The 23560-nt window shown below is 32.7% G+C and overlaps 1 protein-coding gene across 3 annotated transcripts in view; it reads left to right on the top strand.

The window, feature by feature from the left end:
• Myo6 (myosin VI) overlaps positions 1-23560 on the top strand; it is a 156304-nt gene that overhangs the window by 119836 nt on the left and 12908 nt on the right. For all 3 annotated transcript variants that reach the window (XM_076858480.2, XM_076858478.2, XM_076858479.2), the window contains exons 19-28: positions 498-536; positions 2104-2197; positions 7642-7772; positions 7880-7957; positions 9902-10031; positions 11726-11816; positions 12563-12713; positions 14333-14541; positions 17808-17886; positions 19469-19629. In XM_076858480.2, the coding sequence (XP_076714595.2) occupies positions 498-536; positions 2104-2197; positions 7642-7772; positions 7880-7957; positions 9902-10031; positions 11726-11816; positions 12563-12713; positions 14333-14541; positions 17808-17886; positions 19469-19629 (1163 nt within the window). The remainder of the gene's footprint in view (positions 1-497; positions 537-2103; positions 2198-7641; positions 7773-7879; positions 7958-9901; positions 10032-11725; positions 11817-12562; positions 12714-14332; positions 14542-17807; positions 17887-19468; positions 19630-23560) is intronic.

The following is a 23560-nucleotide window of genomic DNA, read 5'->3' as shown; positions in this document are numbered from 1 at the left end:
AGGGCGTTGCACGGGCTAGGCAAGCCCTCTACCGCTGAGCCACAACACCAGCCCCAATAATGAATATTTTAAACGTCTTCATTCTTAAGAGCCTGTGACACAAACTACACCTAGTTTGCCACATGTTAAAACTCTGAATTATTGATCTCACGTTGAACGCATCCCCATATTTTCATTAACTTCCTTCATTGCCTATATAATTTTTCCTCATTTCATCCTACATGCAAATTTGTGTATTTTTAAAAAATGTTACTAATTTTCAGTCTTTTAATTATACGAGTCCTGTGTAAGTAAGTAAAGTTATTGACCTTGACATTTCATTATCCATTTTGCATGATGCTGTTAAAGAGTTTATGTGCCAGCAGATTGTTAAATTGTAATGTGTTATATGTGGATGTTATTGCATGTTATTTTATTCTAATATGGGAAAATTAATATTAACTTATGTCACTGTGTTCTTTGGTTTTTGAAATAAACTGATTTCCTTTCTTTTACAGACACAGTTAAATTTGCTTCTGGATAAACTTCGAAGTACTGTGAGTACATTTAAAAAGAAAGCAGGTTTCTTTGAATGGTCCTCTAAAACTATTATATAGTAATTATCTAAGTAAAGAATAGTAACCCTGGAATAATTAAAAATATATTTTAGGGCTGGGGTTGTGGCTTTAGGGTAGAGTGCTTCTCTCAAATATGTGGGACACTGGGTTTGATCCTCAGCAGCACACAAATAAATAAAATAAAGGTATTGGGTCTACCTACAACTAAAAAAATATTTTATTTTAAAAATATATTTTACACTAAATTTCCTTTGTTAAAAAAAATCAGTTTTTAAGATGATGATTATTCTGGTTAGGTTTTTTTCCTGAAGAGAAGTTAAATATGTATGTGAAGATGAATTATTTTGTAAATATGTAGAACTCTTTGAGTTTTATTAAATTAAGATTAGCCTGTAGTTTCAAGAAGGTGAAAAATATTTTGTAATTATGGAGTAGAATGATGAAATGATGTTTTTATTTTTAGGACTGCAGATAAGGCATTATAATTTACCCTTATTTTGTTACTCTTATAGTAACATCCTACAGACATGGCAATGTGATGTGGAAAAATATGTACATGATATTTTTATGTCCTTTTAAAAGGCAAATCTACGAGGAGTCTTTTTTTTTTTTTTTTTTGCTGAAGATTGAACACAGGTTTTTGTGCATGGTAGGCAAGTGCTGTACCACTGAGGTACATCCCCAGCCCTTTTTATTTTTTATTTTGATGCAGGGTCTCACTAATTTGCCTAGGCTGGCCTCCAGCTTGCAGTCCTCCTGCTTTAGCCTCCAAGTAGCTGCAATTACATATGTGCACCAACATGCCTGGCAGAAGGCTGTTTTTTAACTATACATTTTAGGGATTTACCCTGATTTTTTAAATGAAAAATAAAAACTTGACATAGAAAGATATTTAGTATATGGATTATATAAATTAAGCAAACAAATTCCAAACAAATCTACATAACTGACTATTCTTCCTTTTCAAATACTAATGATTTTGAAAAGCCAGGAATTTATTTTGTCAGCGCTGCTGTTGCTTAGCTTACTGTTAGATTTGCTTTTGGAACCATTCAGAAAATCTTTTCAATATTCTCATTGGCTGCAAGTGTTCATCTCTTAAAGATCAAGCATGTTTATAAACCAAGTCTGATGAAGAGGGTATAGAGTGCTACTCTAAAATATTATTTCTGTGATAGAAACATGTTCTAAAATGTTTCAGTGAGCATCACCTTTGATGTAATTCTTGTTTTGCAAGGTGACTACTTTGAAGAGAAGCTGCTATTTGAATGTCTAGCATCTTAGCTTCAGCACACGAAAATTTCTTTGTATACCTAATCAGTATTCTTTCTCCCTCATTCAGCATAATCTGATAACCAAATGAATGACTTTAAGCTTTTTATTTCAAGCTTTAAATGTTAATACTATGCTAAGACAGTTTTTAGTTCCTTAGTGGTTATTTTAAAGTTTCATGTGTTAATATGCTTTGAAAGTTTCTGGTATTTGTAAAAATAGAAAAACAAGAAGGCTATATGTATTATCTCAAGAGGTGCCTTTGTTCTCCTAGGGAGCAAGCTTTATTCGTTGCATCAAACCTAATTTAAAGATGACAAGCCACCACTTTGAAGGTGCTCAAATTCTGTCTCAACTTCAATGTTCAGGTATTTCCATATATTCATAATCTGTGTCACTATGTGTCAGTAGTCATAGCTTAAGTGCAGTTTAGTAGGATCAATGATTTCAAGTAATTCACCATTACCTTGGTTATTTTTAAGTGTAATAAGATTTTTATCTTATTTTCTTTGATTCTAAGAAAAGCATGGGTGGCAAATTATTTGAGTAATATTGGGTTATGGTTTATTATGAAATAAAAGCATTTTACATAATTGTAGTAAAATTTTATAAAATCACTTTAGTAGAAAACCTGAATCTCCCTTTTGTAAGCTGCTTTCCTATTATCTTCTCAGTCCAGTAGCACTTCATTTCTCATTCCCTACACAGATAGAGTAGGAAGTTTGTTTTGTTGTCCTTGCTTCCTCTCTACCATTTGTGAAAAAATAAAAAACAGAATGAAGCCCTTGGTTCTGTGGCCCTTTCATGCATTTGATTAATTCTATCACTTCCCATCCCTATCCCTGCACAGCTGACTTGCTACATCACAGAAGTCTCAGGCCCTGGGCTCATTTTTTCCTTTACCCCATGCCTACCCTCCATCCAACACTGGCCTTTTCCCTGAGGCATCAACCTTCTTACGTTTTGATCCAGCTTAGTCTCCTGAAACTTTCTCAAACTCTCTTGCCTCTGTATTTTACTCTTTGTGGAGGTAGATTTAACCGTGAAATATGGTCACTAACATTTCAGGGTCCTTCATTGAAATGAACCCTTTTCAAAGCCTGGTACTGAATTTTGTATTCTTTAGTAATTTGTAATTTTGTATTTTGTTCCTGAAAGAACCCTCCCCGAATCACGTACACTCTAGGCTTCCCAAATCTGGATCTACCCCTCACTGCCTCTTACAAAACCTTAGCTGTCTAGGTTTGTTCTGCCCTTTTTCCTTGTCTGCCTGGGATTGGGAGACAAGTCAGGTTGACACCACTTAAAATTCATGGTCGGTGAACTTTTAGGGCTCTCAAACCTGTCCTGTCAAGTTTCCTTGGTTAGCTTGTTCTGTTTCTCTACAGAACAAACTAGTCTGACCAATTCTGTTCTTAAATCTCTGAGCCTCTGCCAGAAGATGGCCTTACCTCTTTGACAAAAAACTTTAAAGCTTCCAAGAACATGCACCTATCTGAATATCCTTCCTTCCTATTAAGAAAGCAGAAATTGGGCTGGGGATGTGGCTCAAGCGGTAGTGCAGCCCGGGTTAATCCTCAGCACCACATACAAACATACAAAGATGTTGTGTCCGCCGAAAACTAAAAAATAAATAAATATTAAAAAAATTCTCTCTCTCTCTCTCTTAAAAAAAAAAATAAAGAAAGCAGAAATTGCCTCTCTTCCTAGTTGAAGCTTACAGTGCTTTGAAATCCATCCCTACTATTATTGCAAGTAGTCACCTTGCAATACATATAATCAGCACTGAATACATATGCCTATATATTATATGTATTGAACCATTCCCTTTGGACATGGATCTCTCTCATTTCACTGAAGTGTGCTTAAATGTGCTAAAAATCTGATCTATGATTTACATTCCCTTCCATCTACTCCCCATCTTTTTTTCTTACCGTGGATAGTTGTTCCCTTTCTTCTCCCACAAATAGTCTATTCTCAGTTTATGCCCTCAACTCACTCTTTAACCTCAAGAGAGTTCAGCTTTTATCTTGATAAGGTCACCAGTGGTTACCTTCTTAAATTGTATGTTCATTTTGCAGTCCTTAGTGGACTTCACAAAATTTGACTCTGACTAGTCTCTTCCACATTTTTTTTCCTTAGCTTCTGAAACAGTGTATGCTCCTATTTTTCTTTGGAATTCTCTGGCCTTTCTCAACTCCTCTACAGGCTCATTTTCTTCTACATGGATAGTACTTCTTAATAGTTTTTCAGGATTTGGGTTTATCCTATTTTTCTACTCATTTTATATCAACTCTTGTCTAGTAGAATTTTCCAGATGATAGAAATATTCTGTATCTGTGTTATTTAATATGGTAGCCCCTAGACACTGGCTATTCAGCATCATAAATGTGGCCAGTAGGACTTTATTAAAGTTTAAATAAATTTAATTTTAATATTTTAAAATTTAAATTGTCACATGTCTAGTGTACCTACAGAGCTTGTGGCTAGTGACTGCCATGTTGGAAAGCACAGGTTATATATTTTCTAAGTCTCCCCTAGCACCATTGACATTACTTCCTAAATAATGAGCCCTATTATTCTCTAGTCCAAGTTGTCTTCATCTCGTTCATGGCTTTTGCCTTAGCTTTGTAAGTATTCTCTTTGTATCTACTCAGTCTCTTCTTCATATGCAACCTGAATTATTACTTTACAACTCAGCTCTGATCATTGTTTTTACTTGCCTAAAATACTGTAATGGCAGTTGGGTGTGGTGGTGTACCCCTATAATCCCAGCTACTCTGGATACTAATGCAGAAGAATTACAAGTTTGAGGCCAGTCTAGGCAACTTAGACCCTGTTTCAAAATAAAAAATAAAAAGAATTGGGATCGTAGCTCAGTGGTAGAGTGCTAGCCTGGGCGAGGCCTGGGTTCAGTTCCTTGTACTGCCATTAAAAAACAAAACAATTTAAAACAAAAACAAAAACAACAACAACAAAACAAATCAAAACTTCCAGTGGCTCCTTTTAGCATTAGAGTGAAGAGCAAAAATCCTGGTAGCTTGTGAGGCCTCATACTATCTAGCCTGTGTGTCCTTAGCTCCCTCGTTTCACTTTCTGCCCTGCCTCTTCTCTGTGTTCTTCAGCCATACTGACTTTCCTTTCAGTCCCTTCAGTACTCTCTTGCAGGATCTGTGCATATGTTCTTCCAGTGTTTGGAAGACTCTTGCTACATGCTGCATCTTTTCATCTTTTATGTCTCAACTTGATTGCTACTTTTCTGTGAAAGCCTTTTTTGATATTCCTGTCCTGGAAGGGAGCCTTAGTTCATGGTGCTACAGCTGGTGCCTTTATTTTAGAGTCATAGTTACAAATTTTATGTATACTTGTATAATTATTTTTCCCTCCTCCAATCCATAAGCCCATGTTGACAGAAACTCTGTTTTGGCTGATACAAAATCCCTGTTTCCCTGGAATATATTCTTTGTTGAATGAAATGCACAGTCTAGGAAAATTCTAACAAATACTGGAAAATTAAATAACTCACGTCTACTGAATTCTTGCATATAATACAGATGTATTTTTGTGTTTTGTCTTTTAGGGTGTTGTTATTTAGAATTTAACTTTTTTTCCCATTTAAATTTCTTTGTAGGATTTGCTTTACATAGTATAATTCATTTATTGCCTAAGTGAGCATCTAGTGTCCTGGAAAGTCAAGCATATTTAGATTTAGCTGTATGTGCTATTAGATTAGCAGAGTATGGATTTACTGATGGGTCAGCAAGGATTCTCCTTTCAGTAAGCAGGATATTTCATATGTTAAGTTGCATTGGCAGTTTAAAGATGAAACCCATTCACGATACTTTGTTTTTTAAAGTACTAATAATAGTATAATTGTTTAGTTTTGTAATAAGAAAAAGCAAAAACTAACAATGAGTGGTAGGAATAAGAAATATTTATGAAGCTTTCTAAAATAAAGATATTTAAGATTTGGATTCTATTTTACCTTTTCATTTTTACTGGGTTTTATTTTTTCTGTTTTAAGAATAATTAAGACACCTACTAAAAACTTCTTATCATCCAGTATCAGGACAAAGTACAAAAAGGTGAGAGAAAGTAGGTTGTCTTCCTCTGTGAAACTGAAGCTGTGCTGCCCATAGAAAGGGTAGTTCTGAGTATACCAACCAGCAGTGTATGGAACAGCTGTTTATCAGACTCCCAGATTAAGAGCCAGGTCTTGGGAGTTTTTAGAAGAGTATTGACTTATAGTCATTGATTTCTATTTTTCAGCTCAAAAATTAACTTCAAGTATTAAGAAGTCCATTGTAGGCTTAGTAATTTGTTAAGCTGCATGAAATTCTTAATGAACTTCTATGAACCAGTTCATAATTTGCAGAGATAAAGCAAGCCTAGAAACTTAAGAGGTGGTAAAATCTGTGGCAATACCAACCAAACCTTGTTTTTATTTCTCCAAGCAGAACCTAGAACTAAGTCTAGTTCTGGAATTTTTTTTCTTATAAGAATGATGATCTTTATGTTTCGTTAATCACCATATACTTTATGCTTTTTTATTTAGTTATATTTCTTATACTGATCAGATTAAATTTTGCTCTATTCTTTTAAAATTAATGTGTTATATTCCAGCATATAGTTGTAGCATCTTTTAATCAGGAAATACTACCAACAGTGATCTTGTGGATATCTGGATATTCTCCACAAATATCTTCACTTACAAGTATGAAGGGTTGTAGGGTAGGCTCAGAGAAATATAAATTACTGAAACAAAGGGATGGGTGTTTTCTAATTGCCATCCAAGATTGTTGTCTTGATTTACTCTAAGACTGTATGCCTGTGTTATTCTACATAGTCATCAACTCTGAATACTATTGATGTTTTGTACCTTTGCCAGTCAATAGTCTAAAATTCAATATGGTTGCCTAGAAATACTATCTTTCTTATAAGATTGTTTTAAAATAATAATTCACTTAAAAATTTTTAGTTTCATTTTTTTAACCAAAATTTTTGACCAGCAGAAATTTATTTTGATATAAAGAAGAAAGTAAGGGTCTAATGTTATTTTCATTTTCCAAATGGCAAGCCATTTATCATAACACTATTTATTAAATAATCTATTTTTTCCATTGATTATAGTAGTCCCAGAGACTAAAATTCAGGTCTCATTGTGAACAAAATCTTGGCATTATTGCTAGTCGTTGAACTTTTCCCAGCGTATTTTACACTTTTCCTAATCCCTAAAAGCTCATATTGCCTCAAGGCTCAGATTCACCACTTCTTAGAATTACACTGGTAACAGATATTGATCTTATAGACTTATCATTCCAATGGATTAGTTTCTCTAGGAGCGTCTTTATATTGAGTAGTGAGCTTTCCTTTCCTTTCCTTTTGCTTTTTGTAAGTACTAGGGAGAATTTGGGAATATATTTGACCACTTTTTGGAGACTCTGTTAGAAATGTTGTTCTAAATTTAACCTCAGATCTTTGAAAGTGGACTTGTACTGGGCTTTGTTTGGTATACTGGGATGTAATGGAGAGATGCCTAGCATAAAAAAAGATATAAAATAGGCTGGAGCTTTGTAGAGAACAGTAGTTTGCCTTTAGTGATATTGGTTTTAGATGGAATTTGACTATAGTAATTTTAGGTGGTAGATAAGTTGAGACATAATGATTAGAAGTGTATTTGCTATGTAATCTTTCATTGCTGATGATTTCTGTAAATTGTCCTTTCTTAAATATTAATTTTAAAAATTGGTCATTCATGAGTTATTTTGGACTTCTGCACATGACTGGCTGTGATTTGTGTTTATGAATCTAGGTATGGTGTCTGTTTTGGACTTGATGCAGGGGGGTTTCCCATCACGAGCTTCATTTCATGAACTCTACAACATGTATAAAAAATTTATGCCAGAGAAACTTGCAAGATTGGATCCAAGGCTATTTTGTAAGGTACAAATAGTAAATCTGATTTTACATAAATTAAAAGTTTCTTAGCAGTAAACTCTTTTTTATTAAATATTAGTTGGAATTTAACTTTTTTAACTTTAATTTTGTAGGCTCTTTTTAAAGCTTTGGGCTTAAATGAAATCGACTACCAGTTTGGATTAACAAAAGTATTTTTTAGACCTGGCAAGGTAAATATATTTTTCTTTAAAATTTTAGCATCATTAATGCAGATAGTTGGAGTTAATAAACATTTTTAAGTATCAGTGATTCATATTATTCTTGAATTATATGGTTGCTAATGGCATGAAAAAATATATAATGTGTGTATATGTACACACATTTTTCCTATTTGTGAGAAATTTATAATTTAGATATTATAGTACTCTATATAAACTTTACAATTTTATTCAGTATTAGAATCAGAACATTGTTTAATTGACTTTTTTTTTTTACTTAAAATAGGGTTAATCAGAAAATTTTAACACTTTACACAAATTAAAACTTTTCTAAAGCATATTAGTCTTCATTGATTTTGAGATTTTGTAGCACTTTGGAGTCTTCATTGTGGGGATAAATTTTATTAGAATATGATAGATATATAAATTATAGGAAATTGCTCTGGAGTTGTATGGATCTCTGTCAAACTCTAGAATGAATATGCAAATACTTTTGTATATAACATAATTTTGGGGGGCTAACATAATCCTATAGTTTTAACATTCAAATCAGTTGTAGAATGCCTTATAACTAAATGTATTTCATACAGAAATATCTAATTGCTGTTCAAAATCTATTACTAATATGATTTTCACCATTCCTTTCTTCTTTAATGTTGATTTAGTAAATTGTATCTTCATAATTTTAAATACCATTGTTATTATATTTTAAATAGCCAATAATACTAGTTCAGCTTATCAGAATCATTAATAAATAAATATATTTCAGATATCTTGAGGATAAATTCATCATAGTAAATCTGATTTTACATTTTTTGAGTATGAGATGAAGTATATGTATATGTTACCATTATATATACTTTCCTGTGAATATTTTTATTTCAGAGAACCCATACCCTTTTCTATGAAAGAAAAAAAAATAAGAGAAAAAGAATCTATAAATTATAGTTTATGGTTGGCTTACCTTTAATCATAAATATTTCTCATAAATTCAACTCTTCCATTATTTCAGAGCTATAGTAATTATTTAAGAATTAACAACTTTATAAAGAAACTTGTTGGTCTTATTTACCTCTTGAAAAATGAGGATTTGTTGATAGCTTATGGCAAAGATTCAAAGAGAGCTTCAATTCCCTATGTTACCTTTAATTTTTATTATAGCAAATGATTATATTGATGGTTGATGATATTGTGACATCTTAATATTTTAGTGGGACATTTGATAAAGGAGAAAAGCCATTTTGGAATTTGGTGGTAAATAGTGGAAATAATATTTTTATTTCTTAATAACCAAATAAATGTTTTATCTGTGTTATCTCTGTTAGTAGCAATATCTTATCTTTGTTTAAAATGGGCCCGGGATTGGGAATGACAGACTAGTTTTGCTGGAACCTGATAAACATAGCTGAATTTTACTTACCAAGCGCAGTATGTGGATATCCAAGAATGTGGGTGATTCAGTGGGTGAGATATATTAGTCCTTTTTCATTTTTTTCCTCAATAAAACCTTTTTACTGGGTTGGGGCTGTAGCTCAGTGGCAGAGCACTTGTCTAGCACGTGTGAGGCCCTGGGTTCAATCCTCAGCACCACATAAAAATAAATAAATAAAGTTATTGTGAAAAAAATTCTAAAAAAAGAAACCAAAACCCTTTTTGCTAACCCTCTATAGTTATTTAAGGTCATCATTTTCTTTTATTATTGAATCTGCTATTCCTCCCCCTACCCAACCCCCCCCCCCCAAAAAAAATGATCCTGAAGGAAGGAAGAAGAAAGACTTCTTCATAGAAGAAGTCAAGTGTGTTTGGGTTTGCTATCTACTCTAAAAGATGTCTGTGTAATTGGCATGCAGCCATTTTCAGAAAGTTAGATTTTGGATTTGAATTATATTTGTTTTCTCTGTGTGTTTAAACACATTTATTTTTTAATACTGCTGCTATGTTATTTTTACCTTCTAGTTTGCAGAATTTGATCAGATTATGAAGTCTGACCCTGATCACTTAGCAGAATTGGTTAAGAAAGTCAATCATTGGCTAGTCTGCAGTCGCTGGAAGAAAGTTCAATGGTGTTCGCTGTCGGTCATCAAATGTGAGTGTTTTCTTTCTTTCAGGATGTTTTATTACTTTGGAAGTAAGGTGGTTTGTGCATGTTATAAGGCTGTCTCAGAGGTGGATGCTAGGCAAGAGGATCGTGATGTTGGTTCACACTGTGTCTGTTTCCTCTGGCAGCACTTTGTATCTAGTATGTATTAGCATTTGTAGACTTTCTGTATTTTATTTTTTTGAATGCATGATTCTTATTTTCCCTATCTGAATTTGTTAAGTAATATTAATTTCATTATGTTCTAAACAGAACAGAACTTAGTATCTTGATTCGTTTTTCTCTTTCTCCCCTCAACCCACAATACCACTCCTCAATCTCTCAGATATAAACCAGAACTTTTTCTGCCTGTGTGGCATCTCTAATACACACTTCAAAAATTTCAGGATTACAATTGTCTCTTCTTTCTTATTCCTGAAATCTTGTCAATCATCAGCTCACACTGATTTATTCTCCAAATACTGTAATTATTTACTTTGTATTTCAGCACCATAGTGGAGCCTCTTTATCCCACTTGTGTAATAACTTGAGCAGCTCCCAAGCTGGTGTTCCTGGCTTTCCAGAGTCCTCGCTCTATACCCAAAACCAGTAGAGGCAAAGTCTGAATTCTTAAAAGATCTTCAGGATCCTGTAAAACAGGGTATTGCCTCATCCTTGCATCCTGTTCTACCATTCCTCTTTCAGACCCTGGTCTTTGATGCATTGGACTAATCTGCTTTTGTCTATGTGCTTCTGCTAGGCCATACTTATCTCTGACCCAAAGCAAGGGTGGGGGCAGAATATTTTTTACTTAGTTGAGGGTCAGTGGCAAAAATCTTTAATTTTGAGGCATTGAGAATCTATAATTTGATTAAATTTATAATCCCCTCACCAGAGTACTTGAAATACTGCTAGGTACATGAAGAAGATTCATTAAATTATTCCTTATCAATAGAAAAATGAAATTCCTTTGACATAATGGAGAGAGACCATTTAAACAAAGATTATTATTGAAATCTTTTGTTAGAAAATTATGAATATGGATAAAAAGACAACTGTAATAAAGAAAAAGATAATAGAACCTCTTTTCCTCATCATTTTCAAGTAAAATACAAGCATATTTGTTATGGTAGTTCAGTGCTTTTATCTGTATGTTGATTATGATGGAGAGTATGTTATATTACAATGACCTGTGCTATTCTATGTATTTGTGGATTTAGTTGTACAGATTACTGAGGTCAGTAAACAGATAAGGATCTTTGCAGAATTTTAACAGGGATGCTCTGAAAAAAATGTTTCAAGGTGACATTATGTTAGGAAACTGTGGGTACCCAAAGTTAAAAAGATTTTTTTACTATAGGCTTCTCAGAAGCCTCATCCAATATGTTGATTGTGAATTTCCAAAGTGTTATAATACTGTAAGTATCTTCTAAACCAATTCACAGGTAAATTCTTTTCTAAGGATATACCTGTTCATATTTCTTAGAATAGCATAAAAAGGAAATAATGCATTTCAAGCGCAAATCCAGCCATGTACATGATGTGCTTTTTATTTTTAAGAAGTATAACAAATTAAAGAAATGTTAATAAGCATTCAGATTTATATTTCTTGACAATTTTTAAAAATGAGTGCTGATTTAAAAAATATTTAAATTTATGTAATTTAAATGAAATAATATCATTTACTTTATACTTTCACACAGTGAAAAACAAAATAAAATATCGAGCTGAAGCTTGCATTAAAATGCAGAAAACTGTTCGGATGTGGCTTTGCAAAAGGAGACACAAACCTCGGTAAGATGAATGGTGCCTAAGGAACCCTACAAAACCTAACTATCCTAATGTAAAACAGCAATAAATGCCTAATAAAAACCAGTTTGGATCTCATGCTTTTTGTAAAATGATGTGTTAGTCTATTATTTATAATATTCATTTAAATTAACTAATTTATTCATTACTTGCCTCATCCTACATAAGGATTTGAAATGGCTTACATGCAAGCATTGTAAAAGATTGAAATAAATAGTTGAAAGAAATTGTTTTGGTTATTTAAGGGATTTGAGTTTCTTGATATGTCAAGTTGACATTGGTTTAAAAAATCTCTCTTTGCTATTTTGACCATAATCCTTTCAAGATTTTCCATAAGAATTATATTGTTTCACTGTAAATTTGGTTTTTATTTCGTATTTAAACTTTTCATTACTAATTTAGACTTTTTAACCTTGGAGTTCTGAAAGACTATTGATTCATCATATCTTTTTAAAGTGATTCTAAGATGACTTCTTCAAGTTCTATGATTTGAATTTTCTCTCAGTTGATAGAAAACCTCAATTGTATTGAAAGACATCATTGTCATTCACTGCCATATTTCATTTGTCCCCCTCAATAAGAGATCTAAAAAAGAGAATACTAAGAAAAATTGAAAACACAAGTGAAATCTCCAGTTTGGCAATGTATTTTTAGCCTTTTATTAATGAAAAATCTTCCTATAGCATTAAATGGTAATGTTAAATGACTGATGAAATATTCTCTCTTTATAGCATTGATGGCTTGATTAAGGTGGGCACACTGAAAAAACGACTTGATAAGTTTAATGAAGTAGTAAATGCATTGAAAGATGGAAAACCACAGGTGAATAAACAGATCAAAGATCTTGAAATTTCCATTGATGCTTTGATGGCCAAAATTAAGGTATGTAATTTTAGCCCAAATGACTTTGGCTTTTATATAGTTTAATGCCCTTTGCTATTGGTATTGAAATCTTATAGAAAAATGTCCTTATTTTTCCAGTGTTCAAAATGTTGACAAATGGAAGCTCATTATGTTGTTCTTTCTTCTTCTGTGTTTGAAAAGTTTCACAGCAGAAAGATAAAAAGGAATAGTTTTTATGCAGTTTCATCTGTTGTTAGTAAAATATCCCCCCTCACCAAGAGTAACTAAAATATAATCCTTTGATGCTAAACTTTTGCATAGTCATGATTCATAGAGGACTAATGCTGTTTAGTTTGATGACAGTGTTGGGATAGAAACGAGGGCCTCATATCTGCTCAGCAGGTTCTCTGTCACTGAGCTATATCCCAAGGCCTCCTTGAGACTGATTTTTAAATTATAAAAGTAATAGAATATCATTGGAAATTTAAAGAAAGAGTCAAAAACACCTTTGTAGCCCGTTGCTAGCACAATCGCGAGTACACTATTGTATATTTCCCTCAAAATCTTATTTTATTATACATACATTTTAATTTTGTTCTTTATATACATTCAGTTTTTAAAATCTCTGTCATTATGTCATATGCTTTTTCATTATTAATACCTTATCTTCATAGAGACTATAACATAATGGACTGTTATAAAAGTGGTCATAGTCATTTCTGCTTTGATTTTGTAGGAAAAGATGGGGAAGCTTTTGTTTGATTTTTCACTTATATGATTACTACTGGGATTTAACTTTTTCTTTTTTGTATCTAGTGAATCTTTTCCTTAATTACATTGTAAGGTTTTGCTGTTTTTCTCAGCTAGTTTCATAGGTCAGTATATTATATTATATTATAGTATAGTATAGTATATCAGCATATTATAAATTCCTTAAAGTAAGCCTTTTGTCATATTTTATGTATAAGATGTATATTTTACAATGGTAAATCTTTGAGGTAAAAAGGATGAAAATAATCAAGACAAGAATGAAAACACTGTTGATGGACTTGGCTGATTTTACAAATTTGTCAAGGGCCATCTCTGTTTATGGGGTTATCAGTATCAATTAAAATTAACCCAGCCACATTTTTTGAAGGCTAACATAGGAAAATTACCCAACAATTTTAGATGTGTAGAGAAATTTCTTAAATATTCCTTAGGTACTATTGGAACAATATTACAGAGAGTATACTTTGGCTAAATGAATAATTACTCATTCCTTCCATAAAAAATAATTTTTAAGTACAATTATATTGCTTTACTCAGAGTACACCTGTTGTTGGTGACTTAGTTGCTGGTATTAAATAGAATCAAATGTTTGGGGACAGATATGACTTTTTAAGAACAGTGTTTCAATATTATTTAATGTATAAACATTACAGCAAAGATATGGGCTTATCAGCTTTCCCATTTCTTTGTTGTTGTTTGCTTGTTCTCTTTTTCCCATTTGTGTACGTATTGGAGTAGTTTTTTTTAAATTGTGAAAACCATAACTTTAAATTTATTATCTTAACCATACATAAGTGCTCAGGTCAGTAGTGTTAAGCATACTCACATTATTGTGTAACAGAAGAGATCACTTTTCTAAATACATGTTTATTATTTTGTTTTTTAAGTCCACTATGATGACCAGGGAACAAATACATAAAGAGTATGATGCCCTACTTAAAAGTTCAGAGGAGCTTCTCAGTGCATTACAGAAGAAAAAACAGCAGCAGGAGGAAGCAGAAAGGCTGAGGCGTATACAAGAAGAAATGGAAAAAGAAAGAAAAAGACGTGAAGAAGATGAACAGCGTCGAAGGAAGGAAGAGGAGGAAAGGCAAATGTAGGGAATTTATATTGTTTTGCATTAGAAACTGAATTGAAGAGTGAATTCTTGGCAATTTAGACAATGGTTAATGACTATTTCTAAAGCCTTCTGATGCTTTTTGGGTAGCATGTTGGTGCTCAAATTGCAAAATTTTAAATTAAAACATTAATTATACATATTAGTGGAATTCGCTGATATTTCCCTATGTCACACTGTGTGCATTTATCAGGTACATCCACGCTTCTTCAGACCCTTCTCACCCTTCAGGTATCCTTCTCAGTCTCTAGTAATCATGATTTTATTTTCAGTTTGACTTGTTATTTGTTTTTTAGTTTTCACATATGAGAGAGAACATGTGATATGTGATACTTTTATTTAATAATGATATTCTCTAGTTCCATCCATTTGGCTACATTGACAGGATTTCATTCTTTATGGCTGAATAATACTCCATTTTGTATATATACTGTATTTTTTAAACCCATTCATCTGCTGATAGGCACCCAGGCTGATTCTACATCTTAGTTATTGTGAATAGTGCCCCAGTAAATATGGGCATTAAGGAATCTTTTTACGTATGCTGACTTAATTTCCTTTTGATATGTATCCAGGAGTGGGACAGCTGAATCACATGGTAGTTCTGTTTTTAGTTTTTTGAGGCATCTCTCTATAGTTTTCCTTAGAGACTGTATATATTTAAATTCCCACCAATAGTATGTAAGGGTTTATTTTTCTTTGCATCCTCACCAGCATTTGTTTTTTTTGATAATAGTCATTCTAACAGGTGAGATCATATCTCATTGTAGTTTTGATTTGCATTTCCCTGATGGCTGGCTGATAACTTTGAACATTTTTTCATGTATTTATCGACCATTTGTATTTCTTCTTTTGAGAAGTGTCTGCTCAGATCATTTGCCCATTTATTAATTGTATTAACTTCTTCTTTTTAAGTATTTTGAGTTCTTTATATTTTCTGGTGATTAACTCTGTCAGATGAATAGCTGATAAATACATTATCTCCTTCAGTTGATCATCTCTTTACTATGTTGATTGTTTCCTTTGCTGTTTATTTTGATGTCATTCCATTTGTCTATTCTTGCTTTTGTCTGAACTTTTGGAGTCCCATACAGAAAATCATTGCCTATACCTAAATCTTGAAGTATTTCCACTGTTTTCTTCCAGTAATTTCAGGTTTTACATTAAGATCTTTGATTCATTTTGAATTAGTTCTTTTTAGAGTGAGAGAGGAATCAAGTGTCAATCTTCTGCATGTGGATACCCAGTTTTCTCACTCTTGATCATGCTTTTGGCACGTTTGTCAATAATCAGATGGCTGTAGCTGCATGGGTTTATTTCTGTGTTCTCTATTCTATTTCATTGGTCTCTGTTTTTATGCAAATACCACGCTGTTTTTGTTGCTGTGGCTCTGTAGTATGTTTTTAAACCATAAACAGTATTTCTACTCAGTATTGCTGTGCTTATTCTGGGTCTTTTGTTCTTCCATGTGAATTTTAGGATTTTTTTTCTAGTTCTGTGAAGAATGCCATTGGAGTTTTAGTGTAGATTGCACTGAATCTGCATAGTATGGGTATTTAAAAAAAATTTAGTTGTAGATGGACACAGTATTTTTATTTTATTTATTTTTTTGTGGTGCTGAGGATTGAACCCAGTGTCTCACACATACTAGGCAAGCACTCCAACACTGAACCACAGTCTCAGCCCTAGTATGCACATTTTAACTATATTAATTTTTTCAGTCTGTGAATAAGGGAAGTCATTCCAACATTTAAATTTTTTTTTTAGTTGTAGTTGGACACAATACCTTTATTTTTTAAATTTGTTTTTATGTGATGCTGAGGATCGAATCCAGCACCTCACACATGCTAGGCAAGTGCTCTACCACTGAGCCAGAATCCTAGCCCTGTTCCAATTTTTAGTGTCTTCTTCAATCTCTTTCTTTAATGTTTTGTGATTTTCCTTATATAGGTCTTTCACTTTCTTTGCTAAATTTATTCTTAAATAATTTGTGTGCGCGCGCACATGTTTGTGTGCATGGTGTATCAGACTTTTCTGTCTTCCCTCTAAACAATTCATTATTGATGTATAGAAAAGTTTCTAATTTTGTATATATTACATGTTTTAGATATGTTACATGTTTTATATGCTTCTACTTTACCGATTTTAGCAGTTCTAATAGTCTTCAGTGGAGTCTTTAGTTTTTTTATATATTGAGTCATATCATCTACTTTAGAGAAATAATCTAACTTCACCTTTTCTATTTGTATGCCTTTCATTCTCTTGTTTAATGGCTCTAGTTGGAGCTTCTAGTAGTGTATATTGAGTAAGAGTGGTAAAAGTAGACACCCTTGCCTTGTTCCTGATCTAAGAAGGAATGCTTTCAGGTTTTCCCTCCACCATTCATGATGTTGGTTATGGGCTTATCATATACAGCCTGATTTTCAGATTAGGGATGCTCAACTGGTAAAGCTTTTGAAAATATTCCCAAATCCAGCTGGGCTTGGTGGTTCATGCCTATAATCCCAGCTGTTTGAGGCTGATGCAGGAGGTCAAGTTCAAGGCCAGCCTCAGCAACTTAGTGAGACTGTGTCACAAAATAAAGAATAAAAAGGGGTGGAGATATAACACAGTGATAGGGCACTGCTGGGTTCAGTTCCCTATACTGGAGAAGAAAGAAAGAGGGGTAAGGTGGAAGGGAGTGAGGGATGGATGAAGAAAGGAAATATTTCAAAATTGAAATAGAAAATCAAAATCTGAACCACTTCTCTCCCACTATTTTGGACAAGGGATACTTGAACTGGGTAATCTTGAGTTTTGGTTAGACTTTTACCCTTGAGGATTTCTTAACTACTTCTTAAAGCTATGGCTTGTATTTCATTTTATAAGGTAGAAAAAGGTAATTCTATTTTTTGCAGTTTTAAAATTGATAGCGTTTTGGAAAATTGCAATTACAGGATAAACAGAAGAAATATGGGTTGTTTGGTTTGAAAAGGGAATAGAAGGAATTATGCATAATTAGGACCTTACAGTTAGGCCTTGTAACCAAGTCAATTTAGAGGTGTTATAGATTATAGAATATAATTGTATTTGTTTTATTTACATATTGCTGGCAGTATAAATTTTATTAAAAATAAGTTGAGAATGTATGTGGCCAACAGGTTGGGTTCCTATTCTGTTATCTTTATTTATTAATAGTTAATTTGCATTCTGAAGAATTCCTTATTTTCTGTTAAATTTTTGAAGAGTTTTTTATTTCTTATTAGGAAACTTGAGATGGAAGCAAAGAGAAAACAAGAAGAAGAAGAGAGAAAGAAAAGGGAAGATGATGAAAAACGTATTCAGGTATATACTTACTGACTGAATTTCTATCAAGGTAGAATGTACAAAGTTATAGAAGAAGTAAAAATAAGATCTTGATTTGGTAGTAAGCCATCACTAGTTTATCCTACAGGCCAAAGGCAGTTCTGAAGGAATTATGGAGCTGGGGAAATGAGTTCAAATCCAGGCTCTGTCACTGACAGAAATTATGTCATCATATACTTCACAAATAGTGACTGTGGTCCACAGTGTCTCTTTAGAATGTGGATGAGTCATAATTGGGAACATTGAGAAAGTTATAGATGTTAAAGCATTTAGAACATATTATACTTCTATTACACTTAGGGAATGTCAGTGAACATTCACTTACGTCATAATTTTATGTATAAAAACTTTGTAGATATGGGTATTAATAATTTAGAATTAAGATATTCTCTCTATTCCACCATATTTAAAAAGTTTCATGTCTGAAAATAATTGATCATGTAATTGAATTTCTGTTTTACTGGGCTTTCATAATATATACTTAAGCATAACCAGCACTTTAAATTCTGATATCTTCAGTATAGGTACTGGTGTTAATTCACCACTTGGGATACTCGTGTGATGTTTGGGATATTCGGACTATAGTTTTAGAATGGTGGAACTCTGGTTCTTCTGCCTTCTGTTGGCTTTGGGAAAGTGAAGTATTAATGATAATATAGGAAAAAAATAAGACTTTAGAGATTTGTGGTTAAATAATATATATATCCATTAATATATATATAATATAAATTATATTTTATTAATATATATAATATATAAATATATCTTATTAAATATGTATAGTATACATAGTAATAAATAATTATATATCCATAATTTTTTTTTTTGGTTTTTAAAATAATTTTTATTTTTTAAAAGTAAATTGTACATTACAGGAAAAAAAAAAAAACAAGCAAAGAACAAAATCATCCAGTCACAAGAAGCTTAGTTGGACGTGCCCCTCTAGGTTGTGTGCATATATACACAATATCCCATTTTGTGTGATTGAGATTGTGGTGTGTATTATGCTTTTCCACACATCATGAATATTCACCAATTCAAAATCCCGAAGCTACATGAGTATTTTTTGATAACCAAGAATACACTACACCAACTCAATCTGTTATCCTTTCTTGGGGACAAAAATTTCACTGAAGACAGAAATGGCAACAGGCCTCTAGATAGACATATTGGCAGAGTTACAACTAAAAGAATTCATTCCCGTAATGCTCATTTTTTAGATGTTGATATACCTTTATTTTATTCACTTATTTTTATATGCGGTGCTGAGAATCGAACCCAGTGCCTCATACATGCTAGGCAAACTCTCTACCACTGAATCACAACCCCAGCCCCTATGTGTACGATTATTATTTTATATATATATACATACATACACATACACACACATATAACATATAATAAATGTAATCCTTAGTTCTTAATAAGAAAGCATTTAGAACTAAGGAACTTAGTAAGAACTAAGGAACCATTAGGTCTTCTTTTTATTTTAAGTAATAATGAAGAGTGGTCCAAGTAACATGTGAAGAACTCTTGGTGAAATGGCTGTCTTGCTTGGTAGGCTGAGGTGGAGGAGCAGCTGGCCCGACAGAGGGAAGAGGAGTCCCAGCAGCAAGCAGTTCTGGAGCAGGAGCGCAGGGACAGGGAGCTGGCCCTGCGGATCGCCCAGAGTGAATCTGAGCTCATCAGTGATGAGGCCCAGGGTGACCTGGCACTCCGGAGGTACTGGGGCCCTTGTGTGGGAGGGTTGCACCTTCTCCATTTCTTTTTTTTTTTTATCTCTCTGCTTTTCAGTTACGTGTAAAAGAGAACAGGAGAAAATCATATCCCATAGATCCTGATATGTTTGAAGTAAAATCGTTGAAGTTATATCTACTTTTATACCCAAAGGAATGAAACAGTTGATTTGCCATTAAATTGTTGAACTGTTGAAAAATAAAATTTTAGTTAGTGAGTACTCTGTTAAGAAAACATCTCAACTTTTATTCTGAAGTTGTCTTTAAGAGTATTACATATTAGGTAGACATCTAATTTCCAAGTCCTTGTCAAGCACTGAGAGAAATGATTAACTGTACTATATGCAGTTTTTTGTTTAGGATTTTTTATTTTCCTAAAGCCCATTTTTTTAAAACAATATTTCTGAAAGAAGGAGGTTTACCCTCCAGTGTCTCAGAATAAAAGGAGTTCCTTCCCAATAAAGGAGGTTAATTGTATTGAAATATTTGGGCTCCTCTGATTTCTGAATGATATCTCTAAATATCATAAAGGAGTGTGGAAGAATATGGAAATTCTTAATACTTCACAAGAAGTTTCAGGGAGGTTTTAATATTTTTCATTTAAAACTTATAAGAAAGAAACAGTAGTTGTTTTGATAATTTATTTGTAAGAAAAAAACAAAACTAGCTTGTAGGACTCCTCCATATGTTGACATGTATACTTTATATATATGTTTATACACTGAGAGGCAAACATATATAACAAAATACAGTTAACTGTAATAAAACTATAGTTAAATTACAACCACTAGATGGAGCTATTTCTTTGTGAAATGAAAAGGCCTGGGTTCAAATTGCAAGGTGAATCATAAGGAAATTGCAATTTGAATTAGCTAAAAACACAGATGGGGAAGAAAAGGGTTTGTTAAGTTGCCTTTTTCTAGTAAATGATTATTTTGAGAAGCTCTCAATTATATATGAAAATGTTAGGGTAAATGAACTTTCTAGACCTATTATAAACAAAAGGTGTTATTATTAAGCTTTTGGGTTTGAGACCATTATAATTAAAATATTTTGGCTCATCTTTGCTTTTTGTATATGCAGACTTGGCTCAGCTGCTCTCCTGTTCTTTTCACCTGTGTCTGTTGGGATGACTAGAGAACTGACTAGCAGCTAGGCCAGACTTTGAGTAAGCCCTGCTCTGACAGCTGCTCTCTCTAATGTCTATGCTGCAGCACAACAGTGGACAGAGCAGGGTTTATTGTAGGTGAAGTTCATTTCTTAGTGACTCACTAATAGAATAATTATTGGTATTCATTGTCAAGCTTTATGTTTATGCATTTGAAAGAGTAAGCTACATCCACTGCCATTCCATAGGCTGTGTGCAAGTATGTAGATTCCTTTCCTCTTTTCAGGAAGTACACTTCTTTCAGGGTGAGTCCACTCTAGAAAGAGTAGACATTTAGGATTTTCATGGTAAAATCATGTAAATGACAAGTTACCTGCAGTGTAAATTGAGCATAATTATCTAGTCTACGGGACCATTATTGAATAATGAGGTATGCAAGCCATTATGACTTTAAAGGCAGAAGAGTGAATTGGTTCTTTTGTGGTATAGCCCTAGATGCCTCCTCCTCTGCAGCCTTCTTCTATGACCCTCAGGTTCTCTGAGCTCCTTCCCTTGTTGTGATTATTTTATACTACATACTACAAGCATCAGCACTTCATTATGGATAATGTTTTTACATTAATATTCTATGTTTGATAGTTTTATTCCATGGACTATAATTTAATGTTTGTGAATGTTTATTTTACCTTTGTTAGTGTTGAATTCTTTCTATATCAAATTTATGAATGAGACTTCTCCAAATAAATTAATTTGTAAGAAACAGCATGAAAATTTCCATGGGCTCTGTGATGTGTAAATATATGCAGATGGATTTTGCTACAATAAACAATATAAAGTTGCTTTTCCAGCTTAGATTCCTGTGGAGTAACTTCTAAGTAACAATCATTTTCCACATGTTTTAAAATATAATCTACATCAACTACATACATGAACCTTGATGCAAAGTAACACTTTCAAATTATCTGAAATTGTAAAGTAATATTCAGTTTCTGTTAAGAATGAATCTCACAATGTACAAATTTTCCAATCTAGATGAATTTGCTCTTTAATTTTCATTGAATGCTTTTCATTTATTCTTTTATAATTACTTTAATGAAGATTTTAAAAATATATGAAAATTCTGAGTGATCTCTTACAGATGAAAGATGATTGAATTTTTTAATCCCATGAATAAAATAATTGAAACACAAATTGACCCAGTGTAGTTTTACAATTCAGAGTTGGTTTTGATATTAACTAAAATATATTCTTTTCACAGAAATGATGGAACAAGACCTAAAATGACACCGTATGTCATTTTCCTTTACTTTTTTTTTTAAAATATAGTATGGATATTTTGTGGGGAGTCGGTTTCCTTCAGGGAGTAGTTTATTTCATTTTATTAAAAGAGAGTGAGATGATATTGTTTCATTTTTTTTCCTTTCCTGAGGAAAATGTTTGATGCTCAATTTCAGTAGTTTTTGATTTGATTTCTTTTTTTGTGTGTTGTCTTTGCTTAAATGTTGATAGCTTATTTTACATATTTTTAACTTTCCCTTACCTTACATCTTTATAGCAGCAGGTATGGAGAAATAAATAAGTAAAATATTCAGGTTTAAAAATATAATTAATTATAATAATATCTGAAATAGGTCATAGTCTGAAGTTACATATGTAATATCTTTTTTGTAATGTAAATCTCCCCACAGAGAGTGAATACTAGTAACACTTGGGATATAAATAAAATCTGAATTTTAACAGCTTTCAGGACTCCATATGTAACCTTTATTTTGGTGATTCCCAGCTCTGTCAGACATTAGTATGAATAGCAAATATTTTATAGATTGTGTAACCTATAAATATTTCCAAAAATATATATATAAAGGAAAAAGAAAAGATAGTCATTTATAATAAAACATTAATTTATTTTAATATGAAACTACTTGTGCATAATTTCAACAGAAGACATAATCAAGTAATCAGATATTTTTACTTATACATAGAATCTCTATGAATGCCATAACTACAAACGCAGATTGATATAGGAATGTTGTGTCAGAAACTCAAATGCCATGAAATTGTGAACAGTCCTTTTTAAAGTTCTGAACAGAACTATATACAATTTCCTCTCAATTATGCAATATTTGTGTCCCTAGAAAAATTCTGTTTTAAAACCATGCAAAAAACATTGTTTACGTGTGAAGCTTTGTTCACATGTGAAATATGTATTTGTATGCATGTGTTTCACCCTTATGTGTCTGGCAGACTTGTCAGAGTTACGTGTGTCATGGGACAGTTCTTCCTGTGCAGGATATTTAAAATTCCTGATTCCATATTACAGAACATGCCAGGAATGCACACCCACAACATTGTTGTTACTTCAGTGCCCCCAGAAATTTCAAAAATTATCTCTGATAGGCATTGTTTGCCCACCCTTCATTAGGACAACCACTTTGTTACCATTGAGCTTGAGTTATATAAGTCTTGCAACCAAGGTTTAAGATGAAATTATGAGCATTTGCATATAGTTTAGCAAAATTGGAGTGAAAAATAGCACCTATGTACAAGGATCATTTCTGTCAAATGAATTTGGTGTAGTGAGTTTGGTATAGGTCAGGTATAGCTGATTGTAAGGCCAGGAAGAATAATAATTCAGTAGAGATTGCCTACATTGTAGTGGTAAAGTATACAGAGAAATTTCTGTACAATCTACAGATCAAGTGGTAAAGAGCTTTGAAAAGGCATTTGACTCCCTTGAAACCTCTGTGGGAAACAGTGGAGTAAGATTTAGAACAAAGATTTGGTAAAAAAGGAAACATTGAGGGTGGGA

Source organism: Callospermophilus lateralis, chromosome 6 (genome assembly GCF_048772815.1).
Source record: "Callospermophilus lateralis isolate mCalLat2 chromosome 6, mCalLat2.hap1, whole genome shotgun sequence".
Taxonomy (NCBI): Eukaryota; Metazoa; Chordata; class Mammalia; order Rodentia; family Sciuridae; genus Callospermophilus; species Callospermophilus lateralis.
The sequence above is the reverse complement of the archived record's forward strand: the minus strand, read 5'-3'. Positions and strand labels throughout refer to the sequence as shown.